Here is an 18047-nt window from a genome sequence, read left to right on the forward strand (position 1 = left end):
AATAAGATGCTGCTATGGTCTTTTGCATGGTTAATAAAATGATCTATAAACACGACTTCAACTTGAACGGCACTAAGTAGAGAGCATACCTCTCCCAAGTCCCTACTGTTCCCTTAAATTCAATCAAGCTGCACAAAATGTCACACGCTCACTCATTCCCTCAGATACATAAATTATTCCCTTGGAAATCTGTGAAACGCTTCTATCTCACATTGTTGAAGAAAGAAAAAAAGTCCTGGTCGGTTGGCCTAACCTGGATTTGCACCAATATTTAATGGGTTCTTCCCTGACCCATACCACTACTTTCACCAAGTTTCATGATGATCCGAAGGGTATTGTTTATGCCAGTGATTTTCAACCTTTTTTGAGCCGCGGCACATTTTTTACATTTACAAAATCCTGGGGCACACCACCAACCAAAATGACACAAAATGACACTCTATGGCCTAACACAGTACATATAATACATATAATTAATAATATAGTTTCTAAATGTATTAAAAAGCACTATTTTAAATTATTTCAGCCCTTTATTACTCTTACCTTTTAATGAGGTATTGAATCAGATTTATGAAACAATCTTTGATTTAACTAAACTTTATTTAACGGAGACATATTATACCCATTTTATCACATTTGATATGGTTCCTTGGGGTCTTAATGAAATGTCTGTAACATATTTTGGTCAAAATACCACAAGGATCATTTAAAACAGCTCCTTTTTACCCTGTCTAAAACAGATTGACCTGTTTTGAGTGCCAATAGTTACTCCCGCCGTTCACCCGCGCTTCATTGAATTTCTTCACTTTGACATTCAGAGCACTGGGCAGAAACCACATCGCGTCAACACCCACCGTGGGCCTTCGCGATGCTTTGTTTTAATTAAACAGTCGGATTCCCCTGGTCCGCACCAGTTCTAAGTCAGCTGCTAGGCGCCAGCCGAGGCGCACCGCCGGAAGGGGCCCCCCGCGCGAACGGAGGGTTCCCCCAGCGGGCGCTGTAGCTGAGGTGATCTGCGAGAAGGGCCCGACACGCGTCCAGAGTCGCCGCCTCCGACCGCCGTACCCGATCCCCTCCAACGGCCTGCCTTCCGCACCGGCGGGGGACACCACCCCGCGGTCCAAGAGAAAGAAAGCCCCCGCACCACTGAAGCCGTGAGGCACCGCAGAAGAGGACCTCCCCCCCCAAAAAAACGTTGAGACGTGCCGCACGCCGGGTCTCCGGAGGCGTGGAGAGGAGGGCGACGGGGCGACTGCTCCCCCAGCCGCGGCACGTGCCCAGCGGTTTAACCACAAAAACCAATGATATCAGTGAAAGTCAAGTTTGTTACCGATGTGCAGATGTCGGAAAACATCTTTGGTGCAACACTAGATATTAGATAATTTCCCACGGCCCACCTGACGATCTCTCACGGCACACTGGTTGAAAATCACTGGTTTATGCAATATCCAACCATTCAACAAACCAACCAACCAACCATCCGACGATGCGACCATCCAAAAAACGAAACACTACATAAGTCTATGTACATATATTGTAACAACAATAACAACATTTTAAACAAAATGTGAAGCCAGTTCATGGCTTGTTGGAAGCAGATAAACTTTTGACAAGAAACAATTCTAACTTCTTAGTTTTTTCACAGATTTTCTCGAATATTCAATGTTGTAGAGAAATATTCAAGATTCAAGATTCAAGATTTTTATTGTCAAATGCACAACAATAACATTAAGCAGTCGCTGGCAATGAAATGCTTGAGTCACAGGTTCTCTTAGCAATGCTCAAGTAATTACAACCAATCAAAATAAAATAAAATAGTATAAAATAGAACAAAATACAATATCAACATTTAAAATAGAAAATAAAATATATATATATAAATATATATATTTACAGATGAAGAGAGAAATAAAATAAAAGAACAATAGTTAAAAAAAATTAAAAATAAATAATAATAATAATAATAATAATTTCAATAGGGCCTCCCATCGTCGGTGCTTGGGCCCTAATTACACAAATTAACAATGACTCATACTGGAAGATATTTAATTATACAGCGTCACAAGTTAATGGAAAAAAACAAAAAAACAAAACAGATGCGTCAAAAAGACTTCGCTCCCTGCGTCAGAGCTCCTCCCTCTTCCTCCTGCTTCAGAGCACAGTCACACACATGCCCAGTGAAAAGAAAGATAAATCATCTTTAGTCTTTGCACTTTCAGGTTAAACAATCTTCCAATATGTTTCTTCAGGAGAAGTTAGTGGACTCACTTAAATTTGTTTGAGGTGCTCTTTGGACGGGTCGCGTGAAAAAGAAATCTAAAGGCACTATATTTTTTGCAATTCCATTGTTTCTATGATATTAAATAACCTTAAATAATAACTTTTTAAATAATAGATTTTGATATTGTTTATACTATCTCTATCTCAATTTATATATATATATATATTCATTTTTCATTTATTTTCATATTTTTTATCCTATTTCAACTTGATCAATGGGAACCTATACTAGTGAATGTGTAGACATGCAAAAATCCAAGGCAATTACTATAAATGTTTATATTATCTGTACTGTCTCTTTCTCACTTTCTATTATAAACATATTTCTACATTAAGTTTTACATTTTTATCGTATTGAAATATTTTTATGGAATTTATTTCACTCTTTAAACTCTCATTTTTTGAAAAGTAACTAATCAGGCTTCTTCTGCACAATATTTCCTTGTACCTGACAACAAAGGCATCTTCAATTAAATGTTCAAGCATTGGGAATCATTAGAAAATTAATTATTATTAATTAAATAAATTAAACATATTTACATATTATCTGGGAGTGGAACCCCCTGAAAACTAGTTTAAATATATTCATCAATGAAATTACCCAGACAGATATAATTGACTATATTTATAATTATATATATATTAATAGCACAAAACACAGAAAACCCTTCATCAGGACTGTGTTAGTATGGTCTGATCATGTTTGACTGTCAGTTAAAAACATAAACTTCCACATTTTGATCAATGTTACTAAATTCTTATTGGTGCACTGGAGGGACTCCACCGTTTTTCACCGACCCCTTGACCCTGACCGCCTCCTCCCCCCCTCTCCGTCCCTTTATACCCCTCACGTCCCTCGCCATCTACACGTTGCATGAATATTCAGCACATGTGTGCTTTACAAGGGGAAGTGTATCATGGGTGCAGCAGATGTAAAACATTCCATTGTCTCTTGATGTCATCGCTCACTGGGTGCGATTCAGGACATACCTGGGCTGAGCTATAATTTATGGCATTCCTTATACTAATTAAAATGCTAGTTAATTAAGCTGGAGCTACACCGCCTTGTCATTAAATCGTAAAAGAGAGCCGGGACGTCAGAGTGAGAGCAGTAGTGATTAGGATGACTAAGTAAATGATAGAGTCGACTCTCATATTTCAAGCTACCGGCAGCACCTGTTGAACACCTGTTGAACAGCTACTAAAGTTAAGTAACATATTTTCTTTACTTACCAGCATCAGACCTGGTAATAAGGTCATGGCACGGCCGTCAGCTAAAGGGCCACCAGGTGAAGGGGCATCTAGAGCAGGTAGGAATATTGACGTCTGCTGAGTAAGTTATGTTTCCTTCTGTGTTTATTCGTCTGTTAATTATTAGGATTACACAAAAACTCCTGAATGGACGACCATGAAATTTGGGGGAAGAATTGATTCATAAAATGTTGCCGAAGCTGTGTTCCAACCAGGAGGTCGACAGCTCGTATCACAGCTCAAGCCGAAGTGTCCTAGGGGCAAGATGCTGAACCCAAGAAAAGGCCTCTCATCGATGTTGAATGCACTAATTAATTGTAAATCGCTTTGGAGAAAAGCGTCAGCTAAATGACATGCAATCTAGTAACTGTTTGTTCAGAGCTTATTATTTGTTTGTTCAGAGCTTATTTTATTATTAATACGAATCAATTATTGTAATAATCATAATATAATAAGAATTAGCGTACATATCCTATTACTGTCATCCCATTGTATGCTGTTTCAACACTCACCTGTGAGCAAACGCCCGAGACTGAGCTGCACAATGAACTTGAGCAGCACTCAGGGAAGAACAAACGACAATCACTTTATGGAACCAAATAAAAATCCTCTACATCTGCATCAGATTGCTCAACTCAACCGTCCCCTTAACATGCCGGATTTTTTCCATCAAGATCTATGAATTAAATCCTGGATTCAAATGTACATCGAAATCGAATCAGTTCTTCCTTGGGTCACGCCCCCGCCCCTCTACGTAATTACAGGCCGGATCTTAATAAATAAATGTATTGAATCCCAAAAGAGACAAGGAGAGTATCAGAAAGTATCAAAGAGTATCTCCATGCTGAACAGTGAACTTTTATGTCGACAGAAACTACAAACACCAGAAGTGAATTCAGGTACAGGACACACACATGAATTGTAGATATAGTTTTCAACATTGTGTTGCAACTGTGTTCAGTACAGATCCCAGTGCTCTAACTGCTGACTGAGCTAGAACATTACAACCTCTTTAGATGTCATGTGCTCGTCCGGCCTCGTGCCAAAATCTGTCTTTTTATCAGTAAATCAAATCAAGTTTATCTGTAAAGCTCATTTGAAAAACAACCAGAGTGGAGCAAAGCGCTGCACAATAGAAAAAAAATAAAAAAGAGAAGATAATTACACAATCAAGAATTATAAATTCTTATTATAATATAATTATTGCTATTGACTGACATAAAAATCGTTCACATTTCGTAATGCAGTCCGAATGTTTGTGACATTCCTGTGCCCTATATAGTGCACCGATTGTTTACTGAGTATACTGTAAATTGCTGTATACTTAGTGGAATTCTACACCACACTAAACATGAAATTGTAGGGTAATGATTTTTTTAAACCTCACTATTATAACCACAGCAAGTGAAATGACTAAGAATGTTGAAGCTTTTAGGGCCAATCACAACATTTGCAGCTCTGGCGGAAGACCAAAGCAGGGGGGCAGTTTTGGATCCAAGTGATGCCGTTGGCACAATTGTAAAAAGAACCTGGGGCATCAGGTTTGGCATAAATCCCACCGGGCTTTGTAGCACAGAAGTTGTCTGAAGTACTGGGTGATGTGGGGATTGTGGGGATTGTGGGTCTGGGATGAGGGGTAACGTATGGAGGGTCTTTGGTTGGTGTCACTTGAGTCTGAGGCGTTTCTGTGGCGGGAAGGGGAGGAAGATCTGCAGATATGAACGATATGTCATTCGTCATCAGCTGGTCTCGGAATTTATTGTTGATGCATATGAAAGGAAACATTATAGCGTGTCATTTTATGTTTACCTGAGGCCAAAAGAGAACGAAGATAATTGATGAGGGTGTAGTTTCCTTGTCGACAGAACTGTCCATGGAAGTCGTCCAGATCCAGAGCCCAGACAAAGGCTCCTCCAAAACTGTTTTCTTTTAGGTAGCGAACCTAGATGAGTAACAACGGAAACATTCAAGAAAAACAAATCTATTGAAACATTGTCTGTCTGTAACGTGACCTTGAAGAAGAAAAACTACCTTCGTCTCAAAACTTTCTTTGTTGTCATATCCGACCCACTCATTGTTTTTAATGGCATAGGGAACTTTCTGGTCCTCGATCAACTGGACACTCGCCCCTTGAAGAAAAGGGCAAATCTGAGAAGAGAGTTAAATTCTAAATTCCTACTCTCTGATAGTTAAGTTCAACAACCAAAAAAGCGACCAGTTGCACCTCATAATAGGACCAGAAGCCAGCCTCCCTCGTGAAAGCACCAGCAGATGCGGGACCACTGGTCGGTGCTCCGACCGCACTGGATTGAGACGACAGGCGAAAGGTTCGCCCATATGTCGCAAATCCCATATTGAGCTTTTCCACAGGTGTTCCCTTGTCCCGCCAGTACTTCATAGCTAAGTCCTGAAATGTAAATGAAAAGAGACGGGCAGAAATCAAGTTTTCATCAATTTGTTTAGCAAATTTTAACAATATTTCCGGAGAATCTGCAAGTGTTTCCTGTTATGTGAATTTAAAGAGCTGGGCTTATTGAGAAAGACCAATGCTAAGGGGAGGGTTCTATTGGCCCCTATATTCACTCTCAGAATATTGGCTGTTGCCCCCAGAGGCTAATGTGTTGACACACAATATCCAGTGGGTTTTGAGATCTGATGTTATGGCTAGTCTTCATCTCTCCATGTGAGCAGAAACCTTAAATCACATGCTTCATGCACATCTGGATTATTTTGCTAAAACTGTTTCCAATCTGAGTTAATCATGCACCAACTCTTCCACCAGACATCCTTTTTTTGATGTTGCAATATTTAAAATTTCCTCTGAGTTTTTTTTTAAATACACAAATTGGCTATACACATAAAAACAGGCAGATGTAAAAACCAACTCAGAGAATAATAATAATGATAATAATAATAAATACATGTTTGCGTTCATGATGCAGCTGAACATGAATCTGTGTACTCACAGTATTTAGGTAAACATTGTCCCCGGTGTCCTGGGACCCTTTGAACAACGGGCTGTTATGTCCCGTCACCCTCTCCCAGGTGCCGTGAAAATCGTAGGTCATCACATTGATAAAATCCAGGTACCTGATGAAATGCAAGTAACATTCACTCACACCTGATGGCGGCTGATCATAATGTGCAGAGGAACATTTTGCCGTACTTTGCCAACTCTGCAATTTCGTAGCCTTTATCGATGGTTCCTTTCCCAGCAGGCACAGCAGCAGTGATAAGTAATCTGGGTTTGCCGGCCGCTGTCCTCTCGGCCTCGTAGGCCTCCAGGAGTTCCTGAAAGCAAGTCACCAGTTGTCATAGTCACGTCATGCTTCATGTGAAACATCAGCTGAACATCTGCACAGTAATTCTGGACCTGACCTTGCACAACAAAGTGAATCTCTGCCGGTCCTCGGGAGGACTTTCTCTCGAAGCAGGGTATTCCCAATCCAGGTCCAATCCATCAAAACCATACTTTCTCAGTAGTTTGATGGAGGACTGGATGAATATGTGTCTGTTTGCTTGAGTTGACACCATCGTTGTGAATCTGGGCAGCATTTTGGAGACAGAAAGGTGAAGAAGACATAATTCAACATATATTGACCTACATTGATTTGTTTTATGCAAATCATCTCACTTTTGCGTTCCAAAGTTCCAGCCGCCAACTGCCAACAGTGTTTTTAGAGCTGGATTCCTGTGTGAAAGTAAAAAATTAGTTGGAACAAATATTGATTTGACAACAAAATATGTCAGAGAACCTCGGACTGACCTCTGTTTGAGTCCATTAAAGGATTTATAGAGTTGCTCATCATTCCATTCTATGGTGACTAACTCATTTGCCCCATTAATACCACCAAAGGCATAGATCAGGTGGGTGCACAGGTTTGGGTCCACATCGGACGGCATAAACTTCCCATTGCCGGGTCTGTACTGGGACCAGTTCGTGAAATAACACACCAGTCTGGCAGATGACACTTAACATATGAAAAAGGAATTAATTCTTTATTATTTCTGTCCGAAAATGTCATAATTAAAAATGAGTGCTGGCATTTACCACTGATTAATTCATGAACTCACCCACACTGCCAAGGGAAAGACAGAGACCTTTTAAAGAGAGATAGTTAGTCCATTAACATTGCGTAAATAAAAGACAAGAAAACAATTCAAGAAAACAATCATGTAGGTTTTTATCGCAACTTACCTGCAAGTAGAATCAGCTTGTTCATGGTGAACGTCCCTCGACCGAGCTCTTGCAGTCGAAAGTGAACACTTACTGAATTTGTATTGCTTGTGGAAGCTACACACGCCACGGTAATCGTTAACCACAAACACATTGTGTCACAAAAAAGGTTCAGTACACAAAACTGTTGCGTCCTTAAGGTCAGTCAAATAACTAATTATTTGACCTTTAACCTCCCAAAGAAAACCTGCGCTTGAGAGAATGTTTGTGGTTCAGATTATGGACAGATAAGTTCTTACTCAACGGGTACAGAGTCCATAGGGGGGGCCAGTGTCGCTCCATAATTCATCGTAGGCGTCGGTCTGTGCATAAACAGGAGATTGTTTTATTTACAAAAGAAAAGGCCAAGCTTCCTTTTCACCAGATGATTAAGCATCTCTCTAGAATCATTGTCTCAACTTTCCACTGTTTTCTTCTTCTGATACATGAGGGTGTAACAGCTACGGTCTCCCGCCGTTCACATCCACCGACAAACCACCAGCACCAGCAGTTCCTCCAGGTTCTTAGTTCGCGGTCGAAGCTGAACGGACACAACCCGAACGAATGAGAGGATGATGAGTTTCATGCCAGGGAGTAGATGGTGTTCATCGGAGAGTGAAGCTCAAGGCCTCCGACGAATTCCAGCTCCCTGACGTCTCTCCTGGTTCCCGTGTACTGGCCGATGAAGGAGCCGTCCTCGTTGAACGGGACCTCTCCTCCATCTCCGTAGTCCACCAGACTGTCGTCGCTCTCGGATGGCTTCATCATTGTCTCTATGGACAGCTGGCCTCTCTGAAGCCCTCTCTCTTCCTCCCTGCAAAATAATGGCAAAACAAATAAAAGCTCCGTGTCAGAGGTGCATTTTGAAAACAGAAAATATGCTTAAAACTCAAAATCGAAAGTATGAAGTGAATTATTCGTGTATGATCATTTATTTCCTTCCTATCAATCAGTTTTACTTGGCAGGGCTTCACAATATACATGTACGTACCTCCGAGGGTAGGGAAGAGTGGAGACACGAGCAATCCTACAAAACAAAAGATCGTTGTAAGAGAGGATGGATCACACTTCCTTCATCATATATTCACAATATGATCAAATGTCATATTTAAGTCTGCTATTTACAAAGGCTGCATCATCTATTTAGCATCTGTTCAGGATTGTAAAGTTGAACTGTCAGTCATGTCAACATTTGGTCTTTTCATACCTTTCAAGAGACCTTTCAGTGATTCAGAGCCAAAAAGAACAGGGTTGAGGTGTTTGGGGAGAACACAGAAACAAAAAAAGACATCAAAGAGTTATTATACAAACTGTTATTGAGTTTGTACCCGTGCAGCATCGAGTTGACTCTTCATCACCATTAAAGGTATCCTGTAGAGCTTTTAAACAGTAGTAGCTTAATGCAGCAATTTTTATAAAAACAGGAAGCGTTTTATTTCGTAACACAACATAGAAACTTAGAAATGTATATTTATTTTATATGATAACTCCACAGAGCAGCTTTAATTCACCAAGGAAAATTCTACTGCACATCTTCAAAGGAAATCAATGGCCAGTGTATTTGTTACTGCACAATTATATCTTCACAAGAGCATCATTTATATTATGAACTGAAAACTTGAAAACAAAAACGCACAGTTTCATACAGAATGGGTATTGTTGTTTGTTTGTTTTGTTTATTTTCAACCAGCTCTTTCCTTCACTTCTTACCGATAATCGAATGATCCCTCTTGGTCTTTGTCATCTACCGGCTCCAGTGAGATGTCCTTCTTTTCTCGTACTGAAATTAAAACAAAGCTGCCTTGTTATGAGAGAAACACCAGTGATCATATCAACTTTTTAATGTGACACTTTTAAGCATATTGTTTTTGTCTTGTTTGGAGTTTTTTCATCATTGGACAACAAGGGAAATTAATATTTTCATACTTGGGAAACTGGAATAATAGCTAAAACTAAAATTACCACCCTGAGACATTTAATCTTTGATGTCCAAGTGACAATTGGCCAAAATCTAAATAGAAATTCCCTGATGGGATCTCATATTCAAGGAGTCAACATCAAACCCAAATCAGCTCATGCTTGGGTCCAACTTAACGATTCCATCAAGCCAATCCAGACATATGTTTAGATGGACGGGCAGACAACCCAAATAAAGAATGCTTCTGGCCACTGGCTGACTTATTATCATGAATTATTAATTTACTTAATATGAAAATGCTATCAGATATTTTTTCAGTCCATCGATAACTTGGCCATGAGCTACCAGCCTACCTGGATATTTCCCCCCTCGGCTCCTCTTGATGAAGCAGACTATGAGAAGTATGAGCACGATGAGAGCCACAGCGCACATGGTCCCGATGAACCAGCCCTGAGTGGTGATGTCCACCTGGTCCTGAGCATACGCTGAGACACACACGTAAACATATGAATATACACATCAACCAAAATCAACATTATTTTGTTCATTTGGTAGAAAATGACATGTTAAGTATATTACTTTCCGTGGTGTAGTGCTGCGACTCCTCCGTGTGCCATTCCCCTATTCCGAGGTGAGTTCGCGCCGCCACAGAGAACCGGTATCGAGTGTAGCGGTCGAATCGTCGGAGGGAGAAGCTCGTTACGTTTGGAGTGAACTCCTCCACTCGCAGCTCCTCTCCCCTGGTGGCATTCACTGGGACCAGAGAAGAAGTTTGTAGCTGTGAGCTGGGAGAACACTTGATGCTGCTCGAGTGCACACAACTGAGCCATTAAGTACCTTACCTGCTCAGTGCAGTGCATAGACAAGTGTTCATTACCCGCTGGAGAACACACTTCAATGGTACTTTGGTCTCCGAGTGCATATTCAACTGTGCTATTATGTGTTATGCTGACTTAGGTTTCATGAGAAGAACTTTGCCAGCCTTGGTGAATTAAACCATTTCCTTTTCTGTTATTTAACCTGTCCTGAGACTGATTTCTGGTCCAGCTCACTCTTGATGACACAGGTGTAATCTCCCTCATCGCCTAGGTTCACATTCGTGATGACCAGATTTGACTCGTCCAGGGAGATTCTGAGGGGCACAGAGTTTCAGTGAGTAACACATTTGATATGTAGTGAAAACATATATATGTATTTGACTCTATGGAATTTATTACTTCCACCAAGGACAAAAGCAGCTAAACAGATTTACATGCAACTCGGTGGAAAGATGGGACATGTGTCAAGAAACCAATTGAATTGGAGCACGGATCGGGACAAAGGGGCCAATCCAAGATTCTTTACACTTATTTCCGAGAAAATAATGAATGGATCTTTATAACACAACAATGGGGCATAGTTAGGGGACTGACATTTGAAAAAGGACTCACCTCCAGCCGAGACTGAGCAGCTTCTTGTCTTTCATCCAGCTGGTTGTGACAGGAGTGCTGCTGTCCGCTGCACTCGAATCGCACGTCGCTTCAACGGATCACTTTCATACTCTGTGGTCTTGTCACAATCAATGTGGGCTCTGAGAAGAACCGAAAGGTGTGTCCGTGTAAAGTTTGATTCATAATACAAAAAGAGTTATAGTGTGAAACAATGTGATCCTAACCTTTGACCTCTATCAGGACTTGACTTTCATCCCGGCCTGCGATGTTGCTGACGACACACACGTACGTTCCCTGGTCCTCTATCTGGATATTTTTGATCTCCAGGGTCCCGTTACCGTGGGTCTTAAAGTGCTTTCCCTCCAGATTCCCCTGTCCATATTTAGACCTGTTGTGTGAGCAGACCCATAAACTAACAGTACATAGACATACTGTGAACTCCCTCTTGAGATGTAATCGTCAGTTTGTTCTCACCATCGTAACTCAGGCACCGGAGAACCGAAGTAGCGGCAATCTAAGAAAGCGCGACTTCCCTCTATCACCTTGATGAGGTCATTCCTGGGAGCGAGGATCCGTGGTGTTGCATCCGGAGGAAATGATGAGGTCTCGATCTTATAACGTAAAGATTTGAGATCATGTGTGTTGTGTTTTGGTGTTTTACGAAACAAAACTACAACAACAACAGCAACATCATCAATTCATTATCAATCTATCGTATTATGTATTGAATTTTTTATAGTTGTAGAGCCAATAATCAAAACCATTGAATATATATATATATACAGTGCCTTGCATAAGTATTCACCCCCTTTGGACTTTTCTACATTGTCATGGTATAACCACAGATTAAAATTGATTTCATCGTGAGTTTATGTAATGGACCAACACAAAATAGTGCATCATTTGGAAGTGGGGGGAAATATTACATGGATTTCACAATTATTTACAAATAAAAATCTGAAAAGTGTTAAGTGCATATGTATTCACCCCCTTTACTGTGAAACCCCTAACAAAGATCTGGTGCGACTAATTGCATTCACAAGTCACATTTGCAAGTCACATAATTAGTAAATAGGGTCCACCTGTCTGCAATTTAATCTCAGTATAAATACACCTGTTCTGTGACGGACTCAGAGTTTGTTGGAGATCATTACTGAACAAACAGCATCATGAAGACCAAGGAGCTCACCAAACAGGTCAGGGATAAAGTTGTGGAGAAATATGAAGCAGGGTTAGGTTATAAAAAAATATCCAGAGCTTTGAACATCTCTCTGAGCACCATAAAATCCATCATAAGAAAATGGAAAGAATATGGCACAACCGCAAACCTACCAAGAGGAGGCCGTCCACCCAAACTGAAGAGTCGGACAAGGAGAAAATTAATCAGAGAAGCAACCAGGAGGCCCATGGTTACTCTGGAGGAGTTGCAGAGATCCACAGCTGAGGTGGGAGAATCTGTCCACAGGACAACTATTAGTCGTCTACTCCACAAATCTGGCCTTTATGGAAGAGTGGCAAGAAGAAAGCCATTGTTGAAAGGGATCCATAAAAAAATCCCGTTTGGAGTTTGCCAGAAGCCATGTGGGAGACACAGCAAACATGTGGAAGAAGGTGCTCTGGTCAGATGAGACCAAAATTGAACTTTTTGGCCTCAATGCAAAACGCTATGTGTGGCGAAAACCCAACACTGCCCATCACCCTGAGCACACCATCCCAACAGTGAAACATGGTGGTGGTAGCATCATGCTGTGGGGATGCTTCTCTTCAGCAGGTACAGGGAAACTGGTCAGAATAGAGGGAAAGATGGATGGAGCCAAATACAGGGAAATCCTTGAAGAAAATCTGATGCAGTCTGCAAAAGACTTGAGACTGGGGCGGAGGTTCATCTTCCAGCAGGACAATGACCCTAAACATACAGCCAGAGCTACAAAGGAATGGTTTGGATTAAAGAATGTTAATGTCTTAAAATGGCCCAGTCAAAGCCCAGACCTCAATCCAATAGAGAATCTATGGCAAGACTTGAAGATTGCGGTTCACAGCCGGTCTCCATCCAATCTGACTGAGCTTCATATTTTTTGCCAAGAAGAATGGACAAACCTTTCCATCTCTAGATGTGCAAAGCTGGTAGAGACATACCCCAAAAGACTTGCAGCTGTAATTGCAGCGGAAGGGGGTTCTACCAAGTATTGACACAGGGGGGTGAATACCCAACAGATGTCAACTTTTTTGTTTTCATTATTGTTTGTGTCACAATAAAATTTATTTTGCACCTCCAAAGTACTATGCATGTTTTGTTGATCAAACGGGAAAAAGTTTATTTAAGTCTATTTGAATTCCAGTTAGTAACAGTACATAATGGGAAAAAGTCCAAGGGGGGTGAATACTTATGCAAGGCACTGTAGATACAAGTATGATTTAAGGACAGTATCAGGACAACAGTTGTAACGACACAGTACAGTTGTTTGTATGACATATTAATAAATAAAAATAAATAATGTTTTTATTAAAAATACATGGATTAGAGGAGATTTGATAGGTGATAGGCAGATTATGGAAATAAATCTATAAATGTTAAGAGTTTCGTCTATAATTTTAATGATGAAGAATAAATTGCGTTTTTCAATTATGTGTAGATAAGTGAGGCTGAAAAACAAACAATTGAATAATCAGAGGAAATTGTAGTAATATAATTTGTAATAGTGACTACTGCAGTTGACGAGGATAAATATTAAAATACAACTTGCAACTCTTTAAAGTTATATGCATTCGTTGTCTCTTTTCTTGAATTCCTTTCCAACTGGACACTTTAGGAGCCCTGGTACTGAACAGTCCAGGGCTCCTTAATAATAAGTAGCTTTGTCTGAGGGATTTGGGAACAGCCCCGTCGTTTGTCCATTACAGGGACCTTGAACATCAATTATAGTAGTAGTTGTTGTGGTCGTTGGAGTTGTGGAAGTGGTAGTTGGGGTTGTGGTAGTGGTAGTTGGAGTAGTTGTTGTGGTAGTTGGAGTAGTTGTTGTGGTCGTTGTGGTAGAAGTAGTCGGAGTAGTTGTTGTGGTCGTTGGAGTTGTTGTAGTGGTAGTTGGGGTAGCAGTAGTTGGAGTTGTTGTAGTGGTTGTTGGGGTTGTGGTAGTGGTAGTTGGAGAAGTTGTTGTGGTCACTGGAGTTGTGGAAGTGGTAGTTGGGGTTGTGGTATTGGTAGTTGGAGAAGTTGTTGTGCTAGTTGGAGTAGTTGTTGTGGTCGTTGGAGTTGTTGTTGTGGTAGCTGGAGTTGTTGTAGTGGAAGTTGGAGTAGTTGTTGTGGTAGCTGGAGTTGTAGTAGTGGTAGTTGGGGTTGTGGTAGAAGTAGTTGGAGTAGTTGTTGTGGTCGTTGGAGTTGTTGTAGTGGTAGTTGGGGTTGTGGTAGAAGTAGTAGGAGTAGTTGTTGTGGTCGTTGGAGTTGTTGTAGTGGTTGTTGGGGTTGTGGTTGTGGTAGTTGGAGTAGTTGTTGTGGTCATTGGAGTTGTTGTTGTGGTAGTTGGAGTTGTTGTAGTGGAAGTTGGAGTAGATGTTGTGGTAGCTGGAGTTGTTGTAGTGGTTGTTGGGGTTGTGGTAGTGGTAGTTGGAGTAGTTGTTGTGGTCGTTGGAGTTGTTGTAGTGGTAGTTGGGGTCGTGGTAGAAGTAGTTGGAGTAGTTGTTGTGGTCGTTGGAGTTGTTGTAGTGGTGGTTAAGGTTGTGGTAGTGGTAGTTGGAGTAGTTGTTGTGGTAGTTGGGAGTAGTTGTGGTAGTTGGAGGTGTGGTAGTGGTAGTTGGAGTTGTTGTTGTGGTCGTTGGAGTTGTTGTAGTGGTAGTTGGGGTTGTGGTAGAAGTAGTAGGAGTAGTTGTTGTGGTCGTTGGAGTTGTTGTAGTGGTTGTTGGGGTTGTGGTAGTGGAAGTTGGAGTAGATGTTGTGGTAGCTGGAGTTGTTGTAGTGGTTGTTGGGGTTGTGGTAGTGGTAGTTGGAGTAGTTGTTGTGGTCATTGGAGTTGTGGAAGTGGTAGTTGGGGTTGTGGTAGTGGTAGTTGGAGTAGTTGTTGTGGTAGTTGGAGTAGGTGTTGTGGTCGTTGTGGTAGTAGTAGTAGGAGTAGTTGTTGTGGACGTTGGAGTTCTTGTTGTAGTGGAAGTTGGAGTAGTTGTTGTGGTAGCTGGAGTTGTGGTAGTGGTAGTTGGGGTTGTGGTAGAAGTAGTCGGAGTAGTTGTTGTGGTCGTTGGAGTTGTTGTAGTGGTAGTTGGGGTAGATGTTGTGGTAGCTGGAGTTGTTGTAGTGGTTGTTGGGGTTGTGGTAGTGGTAGTTGGAGTAGTTGTTGTGGTCGTTGGAGTTGTTGTAGTGGTAGTTGGGGTCGTGGTAGAAGTAGTTGGAGTAGTTGTTGTGGTCGTTGGAGTTGTTGTAGTGGTGGTTAAGGTTGTGGTAGTGGTAGTTGGAGTAGTTGTTGTGGTAGTTGGAGTAGTTGTGGTAGTTGGAGGTGTGGTAGTTGGATTAGTCGTGGTCATTGGAGTTGTTGTAGTGGTAGTTGGGGTTGTGGTAGTGGTAGTTGGAGTTGTTGTTGTGGTTGTTGGAGTTGTTGTAGTGGAAGTTGGGGTTGTGGTAGAAGTAGTAGGAGTAGTTGTTGTGGTCGTTGGAGTTGTTGTAGTGGTTGTTGGGGTTGTGGTAGTGGAAGTTGGAGTAGATGTTGTGGTAGCTGGAGTTGTTGTAGTGGTTGTTGGGGTTTTGGTAGTGGTAGTTGGAGTAGTTGTTGTGGTCATTGGAGTTGTGGAAGTGGTAGTTGGGGTTGTGGTAGTGGTAGTTGGAGTAGTTGTTGTGGTTGTTGGAGTTGTTGTAGTGGAAGTTGGGGTTGTGGTAGAAGTAGTAGGAGTAGTTGTTGTGGTCGTTGGAGTTGTTGTAGTGGTTGTTGGGGTTGTGGTAGTGGAAGTTGGAGTAGATGTTGTGGTAGCTGGAGTTGTTGTAGTGGTTGTTGGGGTTTTGGTAGTGGTAGTTGGAGTAGTTGTTGTGGTCATTGGAGTTGTGGAAGTGGTAGTTGGGGTTGTGGTAGTGGTAGTTGGAGTAGTTGTTGTGGTAGTTGGAGTAGTTGTTGTGGTCGTTGTGGTAGTAGTAGTTGGAGTAGTTGTTGTGGACGTTGGAGTTCTTGTTGTAGTGGAAGTTGGAGTAGTTGTTGTGGTAGCTGGAGTTGTGGTAGTGGTAGTTGGGGTTGTGGTAGAAGTAGTCGGAGTAGTTGTTGTGGTCGTTGGAGTTGTTGTAGTGGTAGTTGGGGTAGCAGTAGTTGGAGTTGTTGTAATGGTTGTTGGGGTTGTGGTAGTGGTAGTTGGAGAAGTTGTGGTCACTGGAGTTGTGGAAGTGGTAGTTGGGGTTGTGGTATTGGTAGTTGGAGTAGTTGTTGTGGTAGTTGGAGTAGTTGTTGTGGTCATTGGAGTTGTTGTTGTGGTAGTTGGAGTTGTTGTAGTGGAAGTTGGAGTAGATGTTGTGGTAGCTGGAGTTGTTGTAATGGTTGTTGGGGTTTTGGTAGTGGTAGTTTGAGTAGTTGTTGTGGTCATTGGAGTTGTGGAAGTGGTAGTTGGGGTTGTGGTAGTGGTAGTTGGAGTAGTTGTTGTGGTAGTTGGAGTAGTTGTTGTGGTCGTTCTGGTAGTAGTAGTTGGAGTAGTTGTTGTGGACGTTGGAGTTCTTGTTGTAGTGGAAGTTGGAGTAGTTGTTGTGGTAGCTGGAGTTGTGGTAGTGGTAGTTGGGGTTGTGGTAGAAGTAGTCGGAGTAGTTGTTGTGGTCGTTGGAGTTGTTGTAGTGGTAGTTGGGGTAGCAGTAGTTGGAGTTGTTGTAGTGGTTGTTGGGGTTGTGGTAGTGGTAATTGGAGAAGTTGTTGTGGTCACTGGAGTTGTGGAAGTGGTAGTTGGGGTTGTGGTATTGGTAGTTGGAGTAGTTGTTGTGGTAGTTGGAGTAGTTGTTGTGGTCGTTGGAGTTGTTGTTGTGGTAGCTGGAGTTGTTGTAGTGGAAGTTGGAGTAGTTGTTGTGGTAGCTGGAGTTGTGGTAGTGGTAGTTGGGGTTGTGGTAGAAGTAGTCGGAGTAGTTGTTGTGGTCGTTGGAGTTGTTGTAGTGGTAGTTGGGGTAGCAGTAGTTGGAGTTGTTGTAATGGTTGTTGGGGTTGTGGTAGAAGTAGTAGGAATAGTTGTTGTGGTCGTTGGAGTTGTTGTAGTGGTTGTTGGGGTTGTGGTAGTGGTAGTTGGAGTAGTTGTTGTGGTCATTGGAGTTGTTGTTGTGGTAGTTGGAGTTGTTGTAGTGGAAGTTGGAGTAGATGTTGTGGTAGCTGGAGTTGTTGTAGTGGTTGTTGGGGTTCTGGTAGTGGTAGTTGGAGTAGTTGTTGTGGTCGTTGGAGTTGTTGTAGTGGTAGTTGGGGTCGTGGTAGAAGTAGTTGGAGTAGTTGTTGTGGTCGTTGGAGTTGTTGTAGTGGTGGTTGAGGTTGTGGTAGTGGTAGTTGGAGTAGTTGTTGTGGTAGTTGGAGTAGTTGTGGTAGTTGGAGGTGTGGTAGTTGGATTAGTCGTGGTCATTGGAGTTTTTGTAGTTGTAGTTGGGGTTGTGGTAGTGGTAGTTGGAGTTGTTGTTGTGGTCGTTGGAGTTGTTGTAGTGGTAGTTGGGGTTGTGGTAGAAGTAGTAGGAGTAGTTGTTGTGGTCGTTGGACTTGTTGTAGTGGTTGTTGGGGTTGTGGTACTGGTAGTTGGAGTAGTTGTTGTGGTCGTTGGAGTTGTTGTAGTGGTAGTTGGGGTCGTGGTAGAAGTAGTTGGAGTAGTTGTTGTGGTCGTTGGAGTTGTTGTAGTGGTGGTTGGAGTTGTGGTAGTGGTAGTTGGGGTTGTGGTAGTTGGAGTAGTTGTTGTGGTAGTTGGAGTAGTTGTGGTAGTTGGAGGTGTGGTAGTTGGATTAGTCGTGGTCATTGGAGTTGTTGTAGTGGTAGTT

At 41.8% G+C, this 18047-nt stretch overlaps 3 protein-coding genes across 4 annotated transcripts; all 3 read right to left on the reverse strand.

Annotated features, from left to right (window-relative positions):
- Window positions 1-4369: 4369 nt before the first annotated feature.
- LOC128441830 (acidic mammalian chitinase) lies at window positions 4370-7914 on the reverse strand. Of its 2 annotated transcripts, none has more exons than XM_053423939.1 (11): window positions 7730-7914; window positions 7583-7632; window positions 7298-7502; window positions 7166-7222; window positions 6910-7075; window positions 6698-6822; window positions 6498-6621; window positions 5756-5938; window positions 5563-5679; window positions 5341-5473; window positions 4370-5240 (listed from the first exon to the last, which is right to left on the reverse strand). In XM_053423939.1, the coding sequence occupies exons 3-11, from the start codon at window positions 7432-7434 to the stop codon at window positions 4963-4965; spliced, it is 1320 nt and encodes a 439-aa protein (XP_053279914.1). In that variant the 5' UTR covers window positions 7435-7502; window positions 7583-7632; window positions 7730-7914; the 3' UTR covers window positions 4370-4962. The 2 variants fall into 2 exon arrangements, with proteins under 2 accessions (XP_053279914.1, XP_053279913.1); XM_053423938.1 differs by having other exon boundaries at window positions 7606-7632; window positions 7730-7896.
- Window positions 7915-8046: 132 nt separating this feature from the next.
- LOC128441831 (neurofascin) lies at window positions 8047-11164 on the reverse strand. The gene is made up of 8 exons (XM_053423940.1): window positions 11096-11164; window positions 10508-10797; window positions 10245-10418; window positions 10019-10150; window positions 9458-9527; window positions 8955-8966; window positions 8739-8774; window positions 8047-8561 (listed from the first exon to the last, which is right to left on the reverse strand). Exons 4-8 carry the CDS (start codon window positions 10095-10097, stop codon window positions 8330-8332), a joined length of 429 nt encoding a protein of 142 aa, XP_053279915.1. The 5' UTR covers window positions 10098-10150; window positions 10245-10418; window positions 10508-10797; window positions 11096-11164; the 3' UTR covers window positions 8047-8329.
- On the reverse strand, window positions 10210-17773 carry LOC128441893 (mucin-2; the record flags this gene model as incomplete). Its single annotated transcript, XM_053424012.1, has 7 exons — window positions 10210-10418; window positions 10718-10797; window positions 11096-11162; window positions 11320-11483; window positions 11570-11706; window positions 14053-14818; window positions 17394-17773. Coding segments are annotated over 7 exons (1803 nt in total), but the record flags the coding sequence as incomplete, so codon positions are not given.
- Between the last annotated feature and the right edge of the window lie 274 nt (window positions 17774-18047).

This window comes from Pleuronectes platessa, chromosome 6, assembly GCF_947347685.1.
Source record: "Pleuronectes platessa chromosome 6, fPlePla1.1, whole genome shotgun sequence".
Lineage (NCBI taxonomy): Eukaryota > Metazoa > Chordata > Actinopteri > Pleuronectiformes > Pleuronectidae > Pleuronectes > Pleuronectes platessa.